Genomic DNA, 24603 nt, shown 5'->3' on the forward strand with positions numbered 1-24603 from the left:
CTTTGAGTGTCGTCATTTATTTTTTTCTTTTTTAGTTCTTTTAGTTTTTACCTTTTTTAGTTTTTTTTAGTTTTTTAGATGAAAATTTTTTTTAGTTTTTTCCTTTTTTTCTTTTTAGTTTTTTATTGGTTTTTACCTTTATGTTAGCTTATTTTTCAGTTTTTTCCTTTTTTTATTAGTTTTTAGTTTTTTTGTAGTTTTTGCCTTTTTTTAGTTTTTTCAGTTTTTTTTTAGTTTTTTATTGGTTTTTACCTTTATTTTAGCTTATTTTTCAGTTTTTTCCTTTTTTTTATTTTTTTTTAGTTTTTAGTTTTTTTAGTTTTTTACCTTTTTTTAGTTTTTTTAGTTTTTTTAGTTTTTTAGCTTTTTTATTTTTTTTATTAGTTTTTAGTTTTTTTTGTAGTTTTTGCCTTTTTTTTAGTTTTTTTAGTTTTTTAGCTTTTTTATTAGTTTTTAGTTTTTTTTGTAGTTTTTGCCTTTTTTTAGTTTGACAACTTATTTTTATATATATAGATAGTTTTTTTTTTTTACTTATGTCCTGGTCGTCATTTATACTCCCTGTGTCCCGGTGCTTTGTTGATTGCTAATCGAACATTCCTTTTGTCCTGGTCGCTTTCTCTTTGAGTGTCGTCATTTATTAGTTTTTTCCTTTTTTTCTTTTTAGTTTTTTATTGGTTTTTACCTTTATTTTAGCTTATTTTTCAGTTTTTTCCTTTTTTTTTAGTTTTTTTTTATTTTTTATTTTTTTTAGTTTTTTACCTTTTTTTAGTTTTTTTAGTTTTTTTAGTTTTTTAGCTTTTTTACTTTTTTTATTAGTTTTTAGTTTTTTTTTGTAGTTTTTGCCTTTTTTTAGTTTTTTCAGTTTTTTTTTAGTTTTTTATTGGTTTTTACCTTTATAGTTTTTTTAGTTTTTTAGCTTTTTTATTTTTTTTATTAGTTTTTAGTTTTTTTTGTAGTTTTTGCCTTTTTTTAGTTTTTTCAGTTTTGACGTCACCTAATCCAGTTTTTTCAGGTGAAGTCACCTGACACATCCATCCACACATCCATCCATCCATCCATCCACAGACAACTTATTTTTATATATATAGATAATATATATATATATCTATATTCACAGGTGGGACATAGGGACACAACTACAATGGCGCGTAACTATAGTTTTTTTAGTTTTTTTAGTTTTTTAGCTTTTTTACTTTTTTTATTAGTTTTTAGTTTTTTTGTAGTTTTTGCCTTTTTTTAGTTTTTTCAGTTTTTTTTTTAGTTTTTTATTGGTTTTTACCTTTATTTTAGCTTATTTTTCAGTTTTTTCCTTTTTTTAGTTTTTTTTTAGTTTTTAGTTTTTTTAGTTTTTTACCTTTTTTTAGTTTTTTTAGTTTTTTTAGTTTTTTAGCTTTTTTATTTTTTTATTAGTTTTTAGTTTTTTTTGTAGTTTTTGCCTTTTTTTTAGTTTTTTTAGTTTTTTAGCTTTTTTATTAGTTTTTAGTTTTTTTAGTAGTTTTTGCCTTTTTTTAGTTTTTTTAGTTTTTTAGCTTTTTTATTTTTTTTATTAGTTTTTAGTTTTTTTGTAGTTTTTGCCTTTTTTTAGTTTTTTCAGTTTTGACGTCACCTGATCCAGTTTTTTCAGGTGACATCACCTGATCCACGATCCACAGATCCACAGACAACTTATTTTTATATATATAGATAGTTTTTTTTTTTACTTATGTCCTGGTCGTCATTTATACTCCCTGTGTCCCGGTGCTTTGTTGATTGCTAATCGAACATTCCTTTTGTCCTGGTCGCTTTCTCTTTGAGTGTCGTCATTTATTTTTTTATTTTTTAGTTCTTTTAGTTTTTACCTTTTTTAGTTTTTTTTAGTTTTTTAGATGAAAATTTTTTTTAGTTTTTTCCTTTTTTTCTTTTTAGTTTTTTATTGGTTTTTACCTTTATTTTAGCTTATTTTTCAGTTTTTTCCTTTTTTTTAGTTTTTTTTAGTTTTTAGTTTTTTTAGTTTTTTACCTTTTTTAGTTTTTTTAGTCTTTTTAGTTTTTTAGCTTTTTTATTTTTTTTATTAGTTTTTAGTTTTTTTTGTAGTTTTTGCCTTTTTTTTAGTTTTTTTTAGTTTTTTAGCTTTTTTATTAGTTTTTAGTTTTTTTTTGTAGTTTTTGCCTTTTTTTAGTTTTTTAGCTTTTTTATTTTTTTTATTAGTTTTTAGTTTTTTTTGTAGTTTTTGCCTTTTTTTTTAGTTTTTTCAGTTTTGACGTCACCTGATCCAGTTTTTTTCAGGTGACGTCACCTGATCCACGATCCACAGATCCACAGACAACTTATTTTTATATATATAGATAGTTTTTTTTTTTTACTTATGTCCTGGTCGTCATTTATACTCCCTGTGTCCCGGTGCTTTGTTGATTGCTAATCGAACATTCCTTTTGTCCTGGTCGCTTTCTCTTTGAGTGTCGTCATTTATTTTTTTCTTTTTTAGTTCTTTTAGTTTTTACCTTTTTTAGTTTTTTTTTAGTTTTTTAGATGAAAATTTTTTTTAGTTTTTTCCTTTTTTTCTTTTTAGTTTTTTATTGGTTTTTACCTTTATTTTAGCTTATTTTTCAGTTTTTTCCTTTTTTTTAGTTTTTTTTTATTTTTTATTTTTTTTAGTTTTTTACCTTTTTTTAGTTTTTTTAGTTTTTTAGTGTTTTTAGCTTTTTTACTTTTTTTATTAGTTTTTAGTTTTTTTTTGTAGTTTTTGCCTTTTTTTAGTTTTTTCAGTTTTTTTTTTAGTTTTTTATTGGTTTTTACCTTTATTTTAGCTTATTTTTCAGTTTTTTCCTTTTTTTTAGTTTTTTTTTAGTTTTTAGTTTTTTTTAGTTTTTTACCTTTTTTTAGTTTTTTTAGTTTTTTTAGTTTTTTAGCTTTTTTATTTTTTTATTAGTTTTTAGTTTTTTTTGTAGTTGTTGCCTTTTTTTAGTTTTTTTAGTTTTTTAGCTTTTTTATTAGTTTTTAGTTTTTTTTTGTAGTTTTTGCCTTTTTTAGTTTTTTTAGTTTTTTAGCTTTTTTATTTTTTTATTAGTTTTTAGTTTTTTTTGTAGTTTTTGCCTTTTTTTAGTTTTTTCAGTTTTGACGTCACCTGATCCAGTTTTTTCAGGTGACGTCACCTGATCCATCCACAGATCCACAGACAACTTATTTTTATATATATAGATATATATATATATATATATATATATATATATATATATATATATATATATATATATATATATATATATATATATATATATATATGTTTTTAACTACGTAAAACTTGCGAATATACAACATTCTTTGCTGTCCCATTGTCTGTGCATATAAATAGATTGTCAGGTTTACCGACTCTTGAACATGCAACATATAATGGTCCATGGGAAAACAATCCGTATTCAGATCTATACCTCATGATTCTAATGATTGCCCTTGAGCTTTGTTGATGGTGATTGCTAATCGACCATTCCCTGAGTCGCCATCGTCATTCATATATCCCCCTGTGCACCCCGGCGTCCCCTTTGTAGTTATGTCCCTGTGTCCCGGTCGTCATTTATATTCCCTGTGTCCCGGTCGTCATTTGTGTCCCGGTGTTCCAGTCAGTGATTTCTCTTTGAGTGTCCCGGGCGTCATTTATATTCCTTGTGTCCCGGTGTCCCGGTCGTCATTTATATCCCCCTGTGCCCCCCGGCGTCCCCATTGTAGTTGTGTCCCTGTTAGTTTTTTAGCTTTTTTAGTTTTTTTTCTTTTTAGTTTTTTTGTAGTTTTTACCTTTTTTAGTTTTTTTTCTTCTTTTGTATTAGTGTGAAATAATTCAGACGTCATATGCGGACAAACACGACGTCACTCGACAGACAGACAGACAGACATAACCCACAAACAACTTATTTTTATATATATTTATTCATATTTTTTTAGTTTTCTTTTTCTCTTTTATTTTTCAGTTTTTTCCTTTTTTTAGTTTTTTTCTTTTTTAGTTTTTAGTTTTTTTTAGTTTTTTATCTTTTTTAGTTTTTTTTAGTTTTTTTAGTTTTTTAGCATTTTTAGTTTTTTTTATTAGTTTTTATTTTTTTTGTAGTTTTTGCCTTTTTTTTATTTTTTTCAGTTTTTTTTTTGGTTATTAGATTTTTACCTTTTTTTAGTTTTTTTTAGTTTTTTAACTTTTTTAGTTTTTTTTTCTTTTTAGTTTTTTTTGTAGTTTTTACCTTTTTTAGTTTTTTTCTTCTTTTGTATTAGTGTGAAATAATCCAGACGTCATATGCGAACAAACATGACGTCACCTGATCCATCCACAGATCCACACACAGACAACTTATTTTTATATATATAGATATATTATATATACTATATATATTATATAGTAATATAATCATACATATTGGGTTTTTGTTGGAAATAACCGTGAAATCAGTAATATAAGAAAAGAAGAAACACCGCTTGCAATCATACACATTGGGTTTTTTGTTGGAAATAACCGTGAAATCAGTAATATAAGAAAAGAAGAAACACCAAAAGAAGAAACACCGCTTGCAATCATACACATTGGGTTTTTTGTTGGAAATAACCGTGAAATCAGTAATATAAGAAAAGAAGAAACACCGCTTGCAATCATACACATTGGGTTTTTTGTTGGAAATAACCGTGAAATCAGTAATATAAGAAAAGAAGAAACACCGCTTGCAATCATACACATTGGGTTTTTGTTGGAAATAACCGTGAAATCAGTAATATAAGAAAAGAAGAAACAACGCTTGTAATCATACACATTGGGTTTTTGTTGGAAATAACCGTGAAATCAGTAATATAAGAAAAGAAGAAACACCGCTTGCAATCATACACATTGGGTTTTTGTTGGAAATAACCGTGAAATCAGTAATATAAGAAAAGAAGAAACTGCTTGCAATCATACACATTGGGTTTTTGTTGGCAGTGAAATCAGTAATATAACTCATAATACACAACAAAAGTACCATGTCAAAATAACTTTTTCTGCCTCCGTACCATCTTATATCTATCAAATAACGAACTGTAAAAAAGGGGGATCGAGGGACAATAGTAACCGAAATTGTATAAAAAGGAATTTTAATAATGACTAATTCATCAAAATAATTAGATTTTTATGCTGATTCCAAGTGTATATAATTCATTAAGATTGATGTTATCCATGAAAAACCAGGATTCTGAGAAAATGTGCCTGATTTTCGAAAAAGGAGTAATCACTACCAAAAAGGTAACTCTTAGTGAAAATCACCCCATTAGAGTCAGTATGTCAGAGAACCTTACTGTAGAGGTTTCAAGTTCCTATCCACAAAATAAACTTTACATTATCATTTTGAAGACATTTACTTAATGACATCGTTTACATGCATTATACACTTAACTGGTAGATCAGGATGGAAGGACTGATTAATCAAATACAATAAATCATCGTAAGTAAAAATCATCACAGAGCATGAATTATGCAAAAAGGAATATATCAAACAGTTCGTAGGAGCGAACTGTAAGCAAGGAGTGAAAAAGCTTAATAGTAACCAAAACTCTAGAATTGGAAATTATATATAAATAGAAATATCAAAATATGTAGCCAAATAAATATAATTAATCAAGTTTAGTGTTAACCATCAAAAACTAACTGTAAACAAGGAGTGACGCTTAGTTAATACGCTTAATTATTACTTACGAGTAACCAAAACTCTAAAAACGAAAATTTATATGTCAAAAGGTAAATCAAAAGATTTGGCCAAATACAATGCCAGATTTTCAAAAAAGGGGAAATAACCCCTAAAAGTTAATGAATCTTAACAAAAATTAGAATATCAGATTAAGCGTATCAGAAAATTGTACTTTAGCTGTTTTTATTTATTTATTTATATTAAATTAACTATATACTAATAATTTATATACTATGGGCTGCTTCCCCGTAGTAGCATAATATATGTAGATATGAATATATAATGATTTGGAGGTAATAGGCTTGGGACTATCTGTGCAGGATTTCGACTCTTGTTGATAGAAGAGCATCGCCAAGTGCTGAAAACCATGTTGTGACCAAGATTAGGCTAAGATTGCACACAGCGTCCAATCATACTGGAGGTCCCACGGACTTCTTGCTGTTCGGCTTAAGGGCTTCGGTGTAGACTTGAAAAGATATGTTGGTCCCCGTCCTGCACTGGTAACCGGGATCATTGCTTTTCCTGAGGCCAAAATAATTTCAATGATTTAAAGAACATAAAAATTGGAACTTGGAATGTTACGACGTTAAAAAATGACTATCATATCGACGTTTTGACGGACGGATTCAGACGGTTTGAACTGGACTTATTAGAAGTTTCAGAAACTCATATCCCAAGGGTAGGAAGCATGAAATTAGGTGATATAGAATTTGTTTACTCAGGCAGGAAGGATGGGGTACATAGGCAGGGAGTAGGGCTTATGGTGAATAAGAAAGTGGCTAAGTCTTGTTTAGGCTGGGAAGGTATTAGCCTAATAATGGAATACTAGTTTCTCATTTTATGACTAAACAGTTCAGGGTATCATTTATAGTAGTATATGCACCTGTTGGTCGACTGCGAGATACTAGTGACTTAGATGAATTTTACTTACAGTTACAGGAGCAAATAAACAGGAAACTAGGTAGAAATATGGTGTTTTTACTAGGAGAATGTAACGCCCAGGCTGGTAGAAATTGGGATAGAAGGTATCCTAGCCTTGATAAATTTGGTGCAGGAAAAGAAAACAGTAATGGCTACAGACTTTTGCAAATTTGTAGGTGTAAAAACCTAGTGATAACCAATACAGTGTATGGTCATAAAATGGCCCTACAAGTTAACATGGTATCCGCGTGATGGTAAGACAGCAAACCTTATTGATTATGTTATTGTAAACTGAAGCTGATTAATAGTAATATTAGTAAAGACGGGGAGTGAAGATGTAAAAAGTAGAATAGCCATGGCTCAAGGTGTTTTTTTTTCACAGTTAAAAGCTTGGAAGAATAGGAAGATAATTCTGCAAACTAAGATTAGAATAATGGAAGCAACAGTGATGACAGTGGTCAATTATTGCTCTGAAGCAAGGGTGCTCCGAAAAACGAATGAAAATTTACTAGATGTTTTCCAGAGAAATTGCCTACGGATTGTTCTGGGTACCCGGCTGACTGACCATATTTCAAACAGTAGGCTGTACAAAAAATTAGTTCAATCCCGCTTTCTAGGGCTAAAATGAAAGAAAGGTTAAGATGGCTAGACCACGTTCTGCGGATGAAGGATGACAGATTGCTAAAGATTGTCCTTTTAGGTCAACTTTCTAGGGCTAAACGGAAAACAGGTCATCCTCGTCAAGGGTGGGAGGGTGTCATAAATAAATGTTTAAAGGAAATAGGAACTTCCTGGGAAGGGTGTAAAGAGGGAGGCTTTGAATAAATTGAGTTGGAGGAGGAGCGTACGTAGCTGTGTTGGCCTTGGGCGGCTTGGTACTGTGGTGAATTATATGTAGTATTAGTAAATACTAAAATGTTTAATTATCGTTCTTTTCCAAAAAGATCAAGTATGTGTTTTATTTATTATTCTTTTTTGTTTGTTTATTTCTAGAGGGATGACCGTATCAAACCAATGATTCTAGAAGATCGGGAGAGGATCATTTGATCGGGAATCAAAAGTGATAGTGCCCTTTTAAAGGAACCAAAAAGATTGGAGGGCAGCTAGCCCCCCTCCCATTTTTTTCTTAGAGTTCAGTCGAGCAAAATTTTAATATTTTTTCAACATAGCTGTAAGATTCAGCAACTATTGCTTTTTGGATAATATAACCCATCAAAGCCCAAGGCTAAAGGGCTACCAGTTACGTATATTTTTCTGTGACGACAGAACTGTTTGAAGTGGATTTTACGGGAGAAGAGATTTTTCTCTTATGTGGGAGGAACTCTCCTCGAAGAAGTTTACTGTCACGGGAGGAATTTTGTCATGAAAATGAAGCCTGATTTACCCGTATTATTTGTAATAACTAATCAAAAATTAAATAAAAAAAGTTTTTTGGACGAATAGAAATTATTCTGTATGTGAAGGAGTTAATTCCTCCTCAATGACTTTTTCTCTTCATTAAAGTTTGACCTTTGGTCCCAGTTTTTCAGTTGACACCTAATCACAGTAAATGTTTAATTTAAACAAAAAGCTTTTCTAAAAGTATTTAACAACTTTACCATGAAGAGTAATTTATTCTTCGTTTATTTATGAAAACACTAAAAGGCATTTTCCGAAGAAAATGCCCCAAAAAGGTATTTCGTAAAATTTAAGGAGGGCAAACACCACCCCACCCTCATCTGAAGCCCCTGAACTCCAAACCCGTGAGCATGATCCGCTATAGTACACGAGTCCACAAATCCAAACCAGTGTCGAGTGTCACACAATATGTTTAACCTTAATAATAGATGAAGACAAATGTACATATTTCAAATAGTTATTTATTTTTTCCAGTATAAATAATATGAATAGAAATGTGTTTTTCTTATATATATGCATAATATAACAACAATTTATAAACGATGTATGTTCTTGTCAATAAATAAATGTGTTCGTCAGTATTTGATTTTTGATCTTGTCAAATCTGCCCCAACCAAGGCACCAAGGAACCAGACTCCTGACTCCAGTTTATCGAACCTGTAATAATAAACATTAGTCACTTTATTCTTCAAAGTTATTAATTTTTGTTGATTAAAAAAATTAATAATAATCTATAAATATAGAACGACTCTGCTAAATAGTAGCAAAAACTCCTGAAAAACAAATTGTTGATAGCACTAGTTGCAACGAAAGAAAAGAATTTTCAAGCTGTTTCCAAATTCATAAAGCCTATTTGATTTAATGCTAACCATTAAAAGTTACGAGCTTGAATGGAAATTCCACTAACATACCAAGTAAACATTTAATATATAGAGATGGTATTTTAGTTGTGTTAGGTTAGGTATTTATGTAATACGTTCTGTGCGCCCCCTACCATAATTCTTTGTTGTAATTTTCATATTTTTTTTTTACTAAAGTATTTATTTTCATCCTGTTTTTTATATTTCATTAGCATTAATATAACTTCACTTCTCGTGTGTGTACCATATAGTACACAGGTACCCGCTGAATTGCAAGAAAAAAACCCCCTCCCTGCATTTTCAAGAACTGGTCCAATTGTATGGTTATTTTAACCGACGCATAATAAAGGACCTCAATGAAAAAAGGAACACTTTGGAAAATTTTATTTGTTTCAAATAAAACCGCATATGAAGTTTGAGTCAAGCTCTATATGCTTTTGACTCTATTGATTCAAAGATGAACCTTTTCTTCGCATTTTACTAATTTTTATTTTAGCAATATATTTGATTTACACTTACTTAATGATATCGTTTACATTAATTATAGACTTAACTATTTGATCAGAATGGAAGGAATAATTAGTCAAACCTAATAAAAATCATCACAGGTAAAAATCAACACAAAAGCATGAATTATGCGATAAGGAATAGATCAAACAGTTCGGAGTAGCGAACAGTAAGCGAGGAGTAAGCCACTGGAAATTTGCTGGATTTTCAAGAAATAATAAACTTTAAAAGTTAAGGATTTTTTATGCAAATCACAATATCAGATTCAGCGTATCAGAAAACTGTACTTCAGTTATGTTTCAAGCTTGTATTAACTGTTAAATTTTGTATTTGTTGCCAGCACAAAGGTCACTGATCAGTGTTCATTTGTTTGTTTTTCTCAAGAGTAATCGTATAGAACCGATGGTGATTGAACATGAGGAGAGGGCTCTTTCAAACAGACTTGAAAAGTTTTTCTGCCCTCTTGTGAACAAAAAGATTAGAGTGCAACTACCCCCCTCCAGCGTCATTTCCCCCCGAAATCGTCCGATTAAAATTTTGACGCTGCTATTTTGTTCAACGTAGTTGAAAGATCCAATAGCCATACTTAGGGGTAACATGACCACTAAGTTCCTGGGGAGAGGGGTGGAAGCTCTGAATTTTCTTTATTGCTTACGTACAGTATAGTACTTGTTATTGGGAAGTATAAAGATATTTTTCATACTAAAATTTAAAAAAAATAAGTACTAAAAAACTTCCACGCAAGAGAAAAGCATTGAGGAGAGGCTAACCTCCCTAAAATGCAGAATAATTTCTGTTCATCTTAAGATTTAATGCTGCTCCCTAATTTCAATCGAAAATAAAAACTTATTTTTTAAAATTCAGTTTCAACTTAGTTATATTCAACTACATAAGCAAATTTTTTAATGGGGGAATAAGTTGTCATTTTAAAAAATCGGGGGAATAAGCTTTGACACTAATAATTGCTATATAAATTATTTTAAATACATGAATAATAAATCTTTTACCTTCTGAAGAAGATGAAGAAGTGCCAAAAAAGCCACTTTCGGTAGAAACTACTGACTCCTGTCTTGCCAATGATTCTTCTGAATAGATGTTTTGATGATTTTTGTTGTCCCATATTTCTGCTATATCCATATCCCATTTCAGAGTCATTAGTTTGAGATTATGTCTGGTTTTTCTCAAATCCTCTTTCATTTTCTCCATCTCTTCAGACAGATCACGCAAAGCCTTTATACCATAATCGGCACACATCTCACCTAATTTCCGCCGCTCATATTCATATTGAAGTTCAACATTGCGCTTTTCTAAAAGATGATGGGCCCAACCATATTTGTTATTAATGGTTGTAAGGTCTGCTTTTAATATTTTATTCTGTTCGTCCAGTCTAACTAACTCTTCCTTGAACACTACACTAAGAGCTTTAAACGCTGACAACTCTTGGTTTAAAATGACGATATCCGGTGATTTTGAAAATGTTATTTTGCTCCCTGTTAGGTCCAGTTTCTCCTTTAGGTCTTCAAGCTCTTCTCTTAGGTCTGACCGGTTTAATTTAAGCTGAGCTATTTCCGCTTTCAGCTTCTGTTGCTTTGCTGACGAATTTCTCAATGTATCTGATAATTCCCTTTTTTCGCTTTTCAGTTTTTGATACTTTTGGAATAATTTTCGAAAACTGTGTTCAGTTTTATCAACTCCTCTTCTTTTAATTCTATCATTTTTTTCACTTTCTTCTTTTATTATGTTATGGATTTTTGTCGGTCCATTCTCTGTCTCCTGAAACAAAAGAAGTATGTATACAAGTGATACCCGTAAATAGAAAAATAAACATTCAAAACAATGTTATTAATGCAACAAGATTGAATTATTTATCCCTTGCCTCTCCTTCAAGCAAAGTTAAAGGCTAATAATATAGTTAGAATTTTGTTTATATGTGACGTGACAGGGTGCACACTCCTCAAACGATAAGTACATGGAAGAGTCATATTTGTGCTGTTTTTCCTCACCACACTTCCGCAACACACTTAGGCACAGTTTTGCCGCACTGTTTTGCTTCTTCTTCTTTTTCAAATGATCAATGTCCCTCGTAAAAGACTATTTCTATTCGTTTGAGAATTCATCTTTCTTTCGTTTGAATAAAACTTAGTTTGTTCTATCAACTTCTATATGTTTCTAATGTTACATCCTCAGCCAATCCTCGTGCATACATCATCACTTTTCGCGAAAAAATAATTCCAAAACTTTACATTTTCTTTGACGTTCTGATACATAGAGTCACCACAAAAAAAAGTTCTTTTGGATTGCATATTTCTGGCTTCCCGTTGTTAAGACATAGCTCCCTAAGGGATGATAGCCCCAGGAACATACAAGGTTGCTATGGAAAGGGTGGTCACATAAAATTCGGAGGGAACTCAGAGGATTAGGAATCCTTAGTGCCCTTTTTAACAGACGAAAGTAATAGGGAGGAACCATCCCCCATTGCCCATCATTTCTCCAAAGATATTCAATCAAAATTATCGGATAGTCATTTTATTTAGCATAGTTGAAAGATCCATCGATTACGTCTTTAAGGATAATACCCGTCAGGGCAAGGGTTGCTAGTTATGTCCCAGGAGCATAAAAGGTTTTTTATAAAAAGAATGACCATTTAAACTTCGGAGGAGGCTCATTGGACTGGAAATCAGAAGTTACAGTGCCCTTTTTAATAGTCGAAGTTTGATTGGAAGGCAACCAGACTCCCGCGCCCATCATCACATCCAATCAAACTTTTATTTTTCATTAAAAAAAAACTATGTCAATAAAAAAACCGAGCAGAAATTAATTCGATGAACAGTTTTCCAAACAAAATTTTCCAAGAAAAGTAAGGAGCTCCATTAGAACAAAAAATGAGCAGAAATAAACTCAAATGAACTTCCTAGTGTAAAACTACGACAAATAACCATCAATAAGTAACTGAAACTAAAAATGAAGAGAAATCATTGGCAGCCTAATAGTGTTGCCTAAGTGAAGAGCGGTGTGGGCATAATGTGTTCTTTATTATTATTTTTTGTTTTCGTTAGACCACAATATTTATTTTTAGAAGCAATTGTCGTGGAGGATTCAAAAGGGGCAAAATTCAACTTGAAATTTAAAGGTCTAGTACCCTTTCGAAAAGTTATAAGTTATTTTAGCTCAATCAGCACCCCTCCCTCCATTATCCAAAATCAAAATTTTAAGATAGCCATATTGTCCTTTTTCTTAAAAAAGGCAAATGCCAATTGTTTATCAAATCCTTAACCAATTTTGGATCTACAAACCTTTAAAAAAAAATTTTATGTAATGCAATTATAAAATAGGATATAATGAAAAATATCCTTTACTTGAAATAACAGGATAAAATCTATTATTAAAAAGATAATAGTTCAGTTTGTTATTTATTATTCAAAACAAAGGCATAAGTCATTTATTAGTACAAGCATACAGTTAAGATAACGTTTAAAAACTAGTAGTCATGTTTATTTAAACCCACTGAATTTAACGAGGATAAATTTAATTTGATAACATAGGCTACTCATCCGTTTGGAATTCAATTGTATATTTGTAAGGATCTCTTGTCTTTTTCAAGCACAGTTCATTTGTAATCTTAATTATTGTGTCTGAGCACCATACAAGAGCAAGTTCTTCCTTCAGTTGAATTAAATAGAAAAAACAATTTTTTTAGCTGAAAGTAAGGAGCGACATTAAAACTTAAAACGAACAGAAATTACTTCGTATATGAAATATACGGCGTTGTATATGGCGTTGATGAGGAAGCAGTCCCTTTCATATACGAGGTAATTTCTGTTCGTTTTAAGTTTTAATGTCGCTCCTTACTTTCAGCTAAAAAAAACTTTTTTTTTTATTTAATTTTTGAACGTTTTTGAATCAATGCATGTTTTGATTTTGGCTCTCCGCAGAGGAATAATTAACACGAAATTTGCAAGTTTTTTTTTGGCTAAATGGCTTTCTCATAGTTTTGATCGAAAGATTTTGAGAAAAAAAGGAACGGTGGAGGAAGCCTAGTTGCCCTGAGATTTTTGGTTACTAAGGCAACTAGAACTTCTTAATTTTTTACGAATGTTTTTATTAGTATAAGATAAAAGTAACTTACAAATTAGCTTACGTGACGAACTTTTGTAATATCATGTTTTTATTACATATATGAGGGGTTCACCCCCTCGTCAGTACCTCGCTCTTTACACTAAAGATTAAATTTTGTCCCAATTCATTAAGAATGACCGCTGAATCACAACAGCCGTAGAATAAATAGTTGAAATCACTAAAAATACTTTAGCGTAAAGAGCGAGGTATTAGGAGGAGGTGAGCCCCTCATATACGTAATAATTTCTGTTCGTTTGAAGTTTTAATGCTGTTCCTTACTACCAGTTGAAAAAAACTTTTCATATTTATTTTTTCATTGTTTTTTTTTATAATGCTAGAAAATCCTGCGCTCCCTTCATGGAAATTTTCTTCCCCCATGACAAAATCCTCGATGGAAAGTTCCTCCAACATATCCCCCTCTTGTCAACCCCTCCCCCAACCAAAAAATCCCCCTGAAAACGTCTGTACACTTCCCATTAAGCATTACTATATGTAAGCACTGGTCAAAGTTTGTAACTTGTAGCCCCTCCCACGGGGACTGTGGGGGAGTAAGTCGTCCCGAAAGACATAGTTAGAAGGTTTTTCGACTACGCTGAATAAAATGGCTATCTCAGAATTTTTGATCCGTTGACTTTGGGAAAAAGCGTGGGAGGGGGCCTAGGTGCCCTCCAATTTTTTCAGTCACTTAAAAAGAGCACTAGAACTTTTCGTTTCCGTTAGAATGAGTCCTCTCGCAAGATTCTAGGACCACTGGGTCGAAACAATCACCCCTGGGGAAAAAAACAAACAGACAAATAAACACGCATCCGTGATCTGCCTTCTGGCAAAAAAATACAAAATTCCACATTTTTTGTACGCTGAATATGATGGTGTGATTCTATGACTTTTAGGGGGTGTTTCCTCCTGATTTCTAAAATAAGGCAAATTTTCTCAAGCTCGTAACTTTTGATTTATAAGACTAAACTTGATGAAACTTATATATTTAAAATCAGCATTGAAATGCGATTCTTTTGATGGTATCAAAATTCCATTTTTTAGAGTTTTGGTTACTATTGAGCCGGGTCGCTCCTTACTACAGTACATTACCACGAACTGTTTGATATACTTGTGACAAGATTGAACATGCGCATGATCAGAGGCATATGTTAGGAGACAAGAGTGAGAGGCTCTTACATTTTTAGAACTTCCTTTTTTGTATTTTAATAGAAAAAAAGAATACAGTATAATTTACTTTTTTAAATTATGTCGTTTTAGAATTAATAAAATCTCTCTTTACCTCCCCTTGCAGAATCATGAATTGCAGCAAGAGGTGTTATATACAAAAATGAAAACGCGTAAACATAGATCAAATCAGGACGACTTGTGTTACGCTTCCACAAATTAGGGGATGGAAGAGTTTCGATACCGATTTGTCGAAATTGCTTATCCACTTTACCCAGTGAAGGGGCAATAACAGTCAGCATTATTGAGGACCGAGGGCCAAATTAGCTTTAAGAGACGAATATGTTTATATAATATAAAGCCGACAAGGTAAGTTTTCTGTCATTTACTTAGAGTTTAAAATCGAAAACTTACCAATAGGTCCCATTTCATGCTCTCCATTTTAACAATAGAATTATCTTTTATTACTATGATATACCTGCACTACTAAATTATGACTGCTGAATTATGACAATTGTTACTTCTTTATATTGCATATAATTAATTATGCATTCAAGACTGGTCTAATTATTAAGCACATAATGCATGTTTATATCTCAATTAATCCCATTTCTGAAGAATAATTATGTAAATAAAAGATGACAAACTGGTATGACCTGAATAAGTAGATGGTTATTTTGAAAATATTGTTATGAAAAATTTTTGGATTTGTTATTTTGTTTAGCGTAAAAGTATACTTTTTTAACGTGAAATATTTAGAGTTTTCATCCGTATGATTTTGGCATCGGTCACCAGTAACCGGTGACTAGTTCCTGCTAAAAAAAGAAAAGAATGAAGGAGAGACAAAGACTCTTAGATTTATGCAAAAGCTAAGGAAGAGAGGAAAAAACATAGTGTGATATTAAATTGTGAACTTGCTTAGAACTAATTATGTATTTACTTGAAGGCTCAACGAGAATTAAGATGTTTTGGCATTCAAATGCACCTTTTGATGCATCTACTACGCTAAAAAGTGTATATGACCACCTTTCCTACAAAAACCTTACATCTTAACATTGGACAACTTGCATACTTAGCAGTACTTGCCCCAGGGGCTGGAAGAGGGGCTTTCAAACCTGGAGGCATGTCTATTTCGATCAGATGCTTTTTGGGGGAAATCAGGGGGAATAATCCACTGGGGGGATATTCCATTGGGGAATTTTTTCCATGAAGTTAGGTATTTTTCGATGGGAATACTTATGGGGGGATACCCGTTGCTGGAAATGTTGTTTCAAGGTGGACTTTTTGGTGTGTAGACACAATCTAACTTCTGTGGAGGGGGCTACTAAAATAATGTCACCAGGATATCTACAAAAATCGGTTGTCAGGTTTCAGTGAAACTTGGGGAAAGTAAGAGTACTCCCTTTATCCTTGTTTTATTTTGAGGGATCTGCACCTTATCAAAACTTTGTAGGGGGAGGGCTCGCTCCATTCTTGTCAACCAGAATGTAATACAGGATATGAATACATGATGCCAGATATAGATGATGTTAATCACAAATGGATCTTAGTGCTGAATGAAAGCTAGTATCCTATTTGTGATGCTATTCAGTTCGAAGTCAATCGTACTTCTGAGGGCCATAGAGAAGGGGAAACATTTTTTGTCGGGGCCCCTGGCAGAACGTTGTCGCATATTAACTCACTTCGAAGAAGGAACAATGGATACAGCTTTTCCTAGAAATATAGACCTATGCAAATGGTTTTCCTTGACTATGAAACTATATTGAAATTCTTATTGGAGGGGTAGGCTTGATTTTAAAGTATATTATGTTCTAACTGAAAAAGAAAAAAAATTAAGAATGCCTAACTAAAGAACAATAATTCATAAATCAATCAACTTGCTTTAAAGAAGGCTTTAAAATCCACTGAAATTGAAATTAAAGTCCACTGGATAGAGTATTATGAGATATTTAGCGGTTGTTTATCCTACATTTAATTCAAAAGGATCTCAATGTAAGAAAAATGGAAAACTCCAGATAGTGATGTGGTGTTGATGTTTATTAGAAAGAAAAACTTTCATCGATTCATAACTACCCTTTATAATTTTTAATTCAAATATAGCCTTTATTTTAAACCCTTTATGCTTTTGAATCCATAAATTCTAGTGGCACCAATTGCCTCCTGAAATTTTGAATTTCTCTTTATTTACTCCGTAAATATGGTATAAATCAAATTACCCTATCAACACGTTGATTTTGCATAGTATCATTTTTATACTACGTAATTAAAATATCAATATTCCCCCCTCCCTGAATCTTCATGGATTGGTGCAATTGTATATTTTTTCTGACGTATAGTGCTAAAAGACCTCAATTGAAAAAAGATAAAATGAAAAAAAACTCCAGATAATGTTGTCTATTTTTCATGAAAATATTGCATGACGTTTGAATTGCATCACAACCCTACTGTAGAGGTTTGAAGCTCCAATCTGCTAAAATCTGGATTTTTTTTGGACTAGAGCCAAGATTCCAGATGTGTATTAATTTGTTAGTTTTTTTCCCTTGGGAGGATCGTATTGAACCAATAGTGACCAAAAATAAAAATGTTGGTATAAATGACAAAAAAGACTAGAGAGCAACTAGCCCCCCTCTAACGCCCTTTTCACCCAAACTCGTGCTCTAAAAATCATGAAATAGCTGTTTTGTTCAGCATAGTTTAAAGATCTAATAATTATATCTTTGGGGATAACATGACCTCCCGCAGTTCCTTAGGATAGGGCTAGTAATTATGAAATGTATCCATTGTTTATTTACTGCATAGTACTCGAAAGATTTTTCTGTGAGAAGGGAGGGAGTGGAGATTTTTCCTCAAAATAAATTCCCAATAGGGGAGCTTTTATTAGGAACAATTTTCACTGGAGGGGGGATTCTTACCTTTTCTAGTCAAATCGAAAAGGAAAATGAGATTTTATTTGGGACTTCTGTCATTTTCAAAATTAAAAATTAGAAAATAGAGAACTCTTGTAAACCATTTATAAAACGGATAAGACATTATAGCCAATTCGAATAATTAGAACCCTGACTTTGAACTCTGCTGTTGGTCGTGTTTCTAAGCAAAGCAGTTCTATCTATATTTTTGTATGCTGCGCTTGTTTTATCGCTTGCTTTTTCTTTGTAAAAAAAAAACTCTAACGCCAAAAGTTGCAGCTGTTCACTTATAATATATTTATTCCTTCCATAAGGCCAAAAAGAAAATTAGAGGTGGGTAAAAAGCTCCTTTTTTAGTTCATTGAACATTTAGACACAAGTGAAATACAAGGACACATACACAAGAAGAACTCTACAAAAGAGAGCGGATGAGACCCTAACCTAACTTAAATTCAATGTCTAAAAAAAAAAAATATTTGAACATTCAATGCAAGCAAGGCCCTCACAGGCACATGCGTAAAATCAGCCTTTTTCTTAGTTTTTCTGTTTACACTTCGGCATGAGCTAGCTAATTTATCTTAAGCCGTCTTCTACTATAATAAGCAATGTTATCTCATGTCAGCGGCAGACCCGGGTGGGGGTGTGGTTCCCGCCCCTAAGATAGTGGTGGATTTGCATTGGGACCGCTTGCTCGGGATGGGGTTAGATGAAAGCTATTTTTTTGTAATTGGTTTTTAATAGTTGGACTATTAATAATTTTTCAATTGTCATGACTGTTTCTTTTTGTAATCAAGTTCGAAACAAAGTTTCAGTTACTTTCTGTGGTCTCTCTTGGATTATACTGATGACGCATACGACCTAAAAGTATTTACTTAAATTTACATTTATCAAGAGAATCTGTCCGTATTACCACAAAACCTTACTGGGAGGTGAAAATCTTCATTTTTTAATAAAAAGGAGGAACAATTTTTAATCCTAACTTCTTTAGGCTGCCGAAATGATATTTCAGGATTGTCCTGTCACAACGGAGCTGAAAAACTTAATATTTAAACTTGTTTTTACTGTCAAAAATTTATTTTTGCTTTGACGCAGAGGCAAAGAAATTGATATTATTACTTTTTTTGGTAGTCATAAGATTTGGATTTGCTTTTTTTGCGTCGAAAAAAAAAGCAAAGATTTTTACATTTTATGGGATTTGTATTAGTAGAAACTAAATGTAAGAAAACTGCAAACATATTATTAATTTACGTTTTGGATTTCGGTGAGCAAATGGTAGTTACTTGACTGCCTATTTTCATCTAATTAAAGGTCTGCATTATATGCAATTTCACTTCCTCTGTTCATCTTAAAACATTAAAGTAAAGACCAAACTTTTTAGAAATATCAAACTTTAATAAAAATTCGCATAAGTATACACTTAAAATTAAGTATAAGAGTCGAAATACTCCTTCAAAGGTCGGAACAATTAAGAAAAATATATTTTCGAGAAAATTTTATAAAAGAAGGCAAATAATTATGTTTTATTTTTTTTTTATCTAGCAGGTATAGACGGGTATCTGATTTCTCAGTTTGAATCAATGAAATGATATCGATTTTTTTATATTTACCAATGAAATGTTGAGAAAAAAGTGGAAATTGACACCACTAAAGTAGAACACGGAAATGAAATGTTACTACTTAATTACTTCCGAGTTTCACACCACCAATCTCAAAATATAGTCAGGTGTTTGTATAGGGGCTGTCCATAATATATTTTGTATATATTTGAACATAGAATTGCACAGACTGCTATATTTACCACGGAGGATTTTATACTTATTTTGATACATGTCATTCAATCATATTTCCACAATTAGTTGTTTATAAATCAAATACCAGTACCAACCAGTCACAAAATATAATCATGCTTTGTATAGGGGCTATCCATAGTATATTTTGTATATATTTGTCCATAAAATTGTAGAGACTGGTATATATACCGCGGAAGATTTTGATTATTTTGATACATGCCACCCAATCATATTTCCCTGATTAGTTGTTTATAAAATCAAAATTCTTACCCGACTGTTCTCTAACTTGATGCTTAATCTGAGCTGAATGTCGAATTTATATTTTTGTGCTCAACAGTCAAACCAAGATTTAAATGTTTGAACTGAGTAACTGAAAATCTTAAGAAAAAAAATTAATTTGAAATCTATCATAGCTTGAAACCCTGAGAATTTAAATCACGAATCTCTACCTATCAAGTACAAAATAACAAATACATAACTATTTGTTTTGTTAAGGAGCATTTCAACTCATATACTAAGTTTGAAACACATACCTACATGCATCTTTATTAGTGTTCATATTTTTCTGACGATTTTGGTCTTTATTCGAATATTTTAGGATGAATAGAAGCAGAAATACTAATGAAGGGCTAAAAACTTACGGGACTCTAGACTGACAGGATTAGCCATTTTAAAAATTCAACAAAATATTGAGGTAGACATCGACAGGGATACGGCGGGAGTAGAAATAGACTTTTTCTCATAGAATCGTGAATTCTGTAATTTAAGCAAAATATATTGAACTTTAAAATTTGGAAATACACACTAAATACACGTTGTTACGAATAATAAAATTTTGATTAGTAAGTTTTTGAGATTTCGCCAAAGTTGACACTGTTTCCTAAAACACTATTTTTAAAGGGAAATAGTGATCAGTTAATGCTTTGTTGTCTATACTTCAACCCTCATTTTAAATGTCTTCTATGTATTTCTACCATTTTGTTCTGTTTCTCTTGTTACACCCCTAATTTCAACTTGAACTTTTTTCTTTATTCAACTCAAAGAAATACACAAAACAATATTATGCCCCAACAGAGAACAGAGCTCTTAAGGCTTGGACAGTCCAAAAATATAAGAAAAAACATCAACATCTCATCGTAATAGTGATTTCAAAATATAATAAGGTAAAAGACAAACAAAATAGAAAAAAACTCATAAAATATAAGTAAATAAATAAATATCGGGCAGGAGGGGCGTGGGAGGCCATCCCAGACACAGGGACACAAAAACAAACACACAAATAAGAAGATCAAATAATTTAATTTTTCATCATCAATGGTGAATAATCAAAATTTTAGCAAACAATCTTTAATATTTGCTTTTTTAAATTTAGCTGAGATTTTTGGGATGGATCAAATAGAATTTTTTTGTGTTTGATCCCTAACGAACTAGTATTTAAACGAACTAGACGAACTAGTATTTAATTTTTAATACATCTTTTACGAATATACACAAGTTGTATATTAACCCACATTTTCTATTCTTCATTACTATCAAAATTACTAAGTGATGTCATGAAATTAGGCCACATGCTAAATGGTTTGACTTAGACAAATAGTTGCAAAGAATCCATGGCCCCAAAAGATGGTTCTCGACCAATTTTTTTGCGATATAAATTTTAACTCACTTGCTATAGTGGTCTGAAATGCAAAGACACAAAATTATGCAGAAAATATTCAATGTCATACTTTTTTATAAATGGTAAACAGCTTTTTATTTATTTTTTTTTATGGCTGGGTGGTTTTTATAATTTACTATTTTTGTATCAATATTTTTATATCATTTTAATTTCGATAGATTCATTAGAACTTTAACCCTCACCAGATTTGAGTAAAACTTAAAACCATTTCCACTACCTACCTCCGACACATAATTGTCGATGTTTCCTTTAAATTTCTGGTATTTCTTTGTCTCTGAGTTTATCGAATCAACCTATTATGTGCCCCCCGCTAAAAAAAAAAAAAAATATCCTGTATCCACCCTTGCCTTATGTTAAAGATAAACATGACGTTTTAGTCTTAAATTATCCCGCCTACTTAAATAAAATACTAATTTCGTAGGATTTATTAGATTAATGGTGATTATTAAATTGGTAAATTATTACTATTAGAAATAAAAACTTATTTATTATAAATTTATTATTATTTATAATATTTTTTATAAAAGCCTATTATTTACAAGATCATTCCCAAAAATCTCGGCGAAAGATGAAAGTGTAATCTCGTGATCACAATGAAAGTGATCATTCCATGCATAATCTCGGCGAAAGATGAAAGTGTAATGGCGTCTAAGTTACAGAGGGACGGATTGATTCAAGTTCATAAAACATTTAACGTCAAAAAAACTTGATAGAAATAAAAATGGAACGATCCCATACCTTCTGAATAAGATGAAGCAGCACCAAAAGAGCCACCCTAAGTAGAAACTATTGATTACAGGTTTTGATGAATTTTGTTATTCCATATTTTCAATATTTTCGTATCCCATTTCATAGTCGTTAGTTTGAGTTGAAGTTGGGCTCGTGCCAATTCATCTTTTCCTTTCTCCATCTCTTTGGATAGATAAAACAAAGCCTTGATACCATAAACAGCACACATTTCACCTAATATCTGTCGCTGACATTCATACTGTCGTTCAGCATTGCGACTTTCTGAAAGGTGATAAGCCACAACATATTCGCTATTGATGGTGGTAAAGTCTGCTTTTAAGTTTTCATTCTCTTCATCCAGACTAGCTAGCTCTTCTTTGAACGCTGTGATGAGAGCTTTAAACGCTAATAACTCTTGGTTTAAAGAGACTATCTCCAGTGATTTTGAAGATGCTATTTTATCCCCTATTGGGCCAAAATCTTGACCTTCATTATGCTTTTCGTAGGACAGGTAATTAACTTATGCATCCAGTTTCTCTTTTACGTTTTCAAGCTCTTCTTTTAGCTTTGCGTGTTTAATTTAAACTGAGCTATTTATTCTTTCTGCTTTCGTTGTTCTTTTGATGAATTTCTTAATATGTCTGATTTTTTTTTCGTCTTTCGATTTGTGATACCTTTGAAAAAATGTTCGAAAACTTTGTCCTGTGTTGTCAACTCCTTTTCTTTTCTTTTCGTCGTTTTTCTAACTTTCCCCTTTTATTATGTATTGTATTTCAGTCGGCCCCTTTTTTGTCTCCTGAAACAAAACCACAATTCATACAAGAGATACGCTTAGATAAAAATAAATTCAACGTAATTGTACTAATGTATCGAAAATGACTTATTTATTCCTTGGCCCTCCTTCGAGCAATGTTAAAGGCTAAAAACATAGCTAGAACAGTTTTTTTTATACCTCGCACGAGAAGGTGCCCACTCTTTAAAATAATAAGCGTATTAGTCACATTTAAGTCACCTAAGAGTCACATTTATGTTTTGAACTTCTAATATATAGAATCACCATGAAAAAGAAATTCAGCTGATTATGGTTATTAAAACCCACATTTTTAGATCTTTTGGTTACTTTTAAATGACTTGTTCACTACTTACAAGTTGTTTCCAGACTGTTTGACAGGCTTAATGACGAAGTTCTTATGCAAAGTTTTCAAGATACATTTCTGATGTGTGAAAATAAAACGATTCCCCGAATAGCTTTTCGGTTTTTCTCAAGATCAATACAAAACCAAAGGAAACGAGGTGTGGGGGGGAATGAACTACATATTTCAAACTTTTGTAGCTTGTAGAATGCTGCCAAAAAATTTTGCCTCAAAGAATGGTTGAACGATTTTACTCCAAAAACATTATAAACACAGCAAGCAGTAATGTTAAAAAAAAGTCTTCAAATTACTTTCTAGTATCCTAAATAAATTGCATTTTCTCCAAAATTTGACTTTAAAAGACACCCCGCAGAGTAACTTGAAGCTTTGAGATAATTATTTCTCAATTTTAATTTATTTCATTAATTACCTAGTGTAAACAAGAGAGGTTAATTAGCATCTATTTCAATAATAATGGCAAACTGATAGCAAGAACCAGTATCAAAACTTAAAACGAACAGAAATTACTACGCATATGAGGGAAGTTGCCCCTTCCTTCACGCTCAAGCATTTTAGTACTTTTTAAAAAGGTTCTTATTGTTCTAATTAAACGACTCCTCTTTTTCAGGAGTTGTTCTTAAGGAATTGGGACAAAAAGTCAAACTTAAGCGTTTGGTTTTTATTATTGAAATGAGCAGATTTACACTATTGGCGGTTTACGGTTTACGGAGTGGACAGCAGTGATAGGAAGACAATTGTCCCCAATGTTGCAGTAGAAATTGCAAGGGGTTGCCGTCTAACGTGTGAGTGTGATAGACAGTTTGGCAGGTATGTGATATCATTGGCCAGATTCCAGCTGGAGGAATAATTATATTCTGCAGCAAAGGTGAACATAATTCACTAACCTAGAATACAAGATGGGTTGAATGCATTTTTGAAGTATATTGAAGACAATGAGCTGGGTCACCTTGTGAAAGAGAGTAAAATATATGTTATTCTATTATTAAACTTCAAAAAAAAATGTTTTTATATCATTAAAGTTTTTTTTCTTTCTTGATAGATATTTTAGATGTTTATTGCTAATTTATTCCCCCCCCCCTGCGTCCGTTTAGTGGGCCAATAGATGATAAAAGAAAACGAGAAAAATAAGGATATTTTTTTCGTAAGACAGTTCAACGTTAGCCTTAAATTAATATTTCGATCCCATATCTAAGGGTCGTCTTAACCAGAACACAAATGAATATGAAAAAGACACTTACATCAAAATACGACCATTAACTCTAAAAAAAAATTAAACAGTCCTAGTATACACACTTCAACGAAGTTCAACCAGGACTGATAAAATGATAAAACTGATAAAATGAGATGAAACGAAGCAATTCATTCAAGTGAAATAAAGAATTGAGAACACGCTTTCAATGTCAATTTGCCTTTTTGGCAATTAGCCTAAGTCTCTTTTTTTTACAGGTTCACAGCCATTGTCTACTGCTTTTGTAATATAATTTGACAAAACAATTTAAACTAAATCTGTGTATAAAGTAATTAGTGAATGCTCGCGTTTAGTAGCATTTAATCAAAGGTATTTACAATATACAGTTTAGTCAAAAGTCCTTACAATTAAATTTAGTCAACGGTCTTTACAAAGGTCTTACCGTTGCATAATTTATTAGGTTTCATTCTTTTCTATTATGGCTAGCAGGCTACCGTCTACCAGGTTCACAGGCATTGTCTACTG

The 24603-nt window shown here is 31.6% G+C and overlaps 1 protein-coding gene and 1 long non-coding RNA gene across 4 annotated transcripts; both read right to left on the reverse strand.

The window, feature by feature from the left end:
- Positions 1–1158: 1158 nt before the first annotated feature.
- On the reverse strand, positions 1159–4341 carry LOC136039801 (uncharacterized). The gene is made up of 2 exons (XR_010620560.1): positions 4278–4341; positions 1159–1634 (listed from the first exon to the last, which is right to left on the reverse strand). It is a non-coding gene; the product is annotated as an uncharacterized LOC136039801 (long non-coding RNA).
- A 4096-nt stretch (positions 4342–8437) lies between these two features.
- On the reverse strand, positions 8438–24226 carry LOC136039802 (uncharacterized). 3 transcript variants are annotated; one of them, XM_065723698.1, is made up of 4 exons: positions 24128–24226; positions 21745–22531; positions 10363–11128; positions 8438–8645 (listed from the first exon to the last, which is right to left on the reverse strand). In XM_065723698.1, the coding sequence occupies exons 3-4, from the start codon at positions 10607–10609 to the stop codon at positions 8587–8589; spliced, it is 306 nt and encodes a 101-aa protein (XP_065579770.1). In that variant the 5' UTR covers positions 10610–11128; positions 21745–22531; positions 24128–24226; the 3' UTR covers positions 8438–8586. The 3 variants fall into 3 exon arrangements, with proteins under 3 accessions (XP_065579770.1, XP_065579771.1, XP_065579772.1); XM_065723699.1 differs by lacking the exon at positions 21745–22531 and having other exon boundaries at positions 24128–24221; XM_065723700.1 differs by lacking the exons at positions 21745–22531; positions 24128–24226 and adding an exon at positions 19599–19706.
- Positions 24227–24603: the final 377 nt, after the last annotated feature.

The sequence above is a fragment of the Artemia franciscana genome, chromosome 20 (genome assembly GCF_032884065.1).
Source record: "Artemia franciscana chromosome 20, ASM3288406v1, whole genome shotgun sequence".
Lineage (NCBI taxonomy): Eukaryota > Metazoa > Arthropoda > Branchiopoda > Anostraca > Artemiidae > Artemia > Artemia franciscana.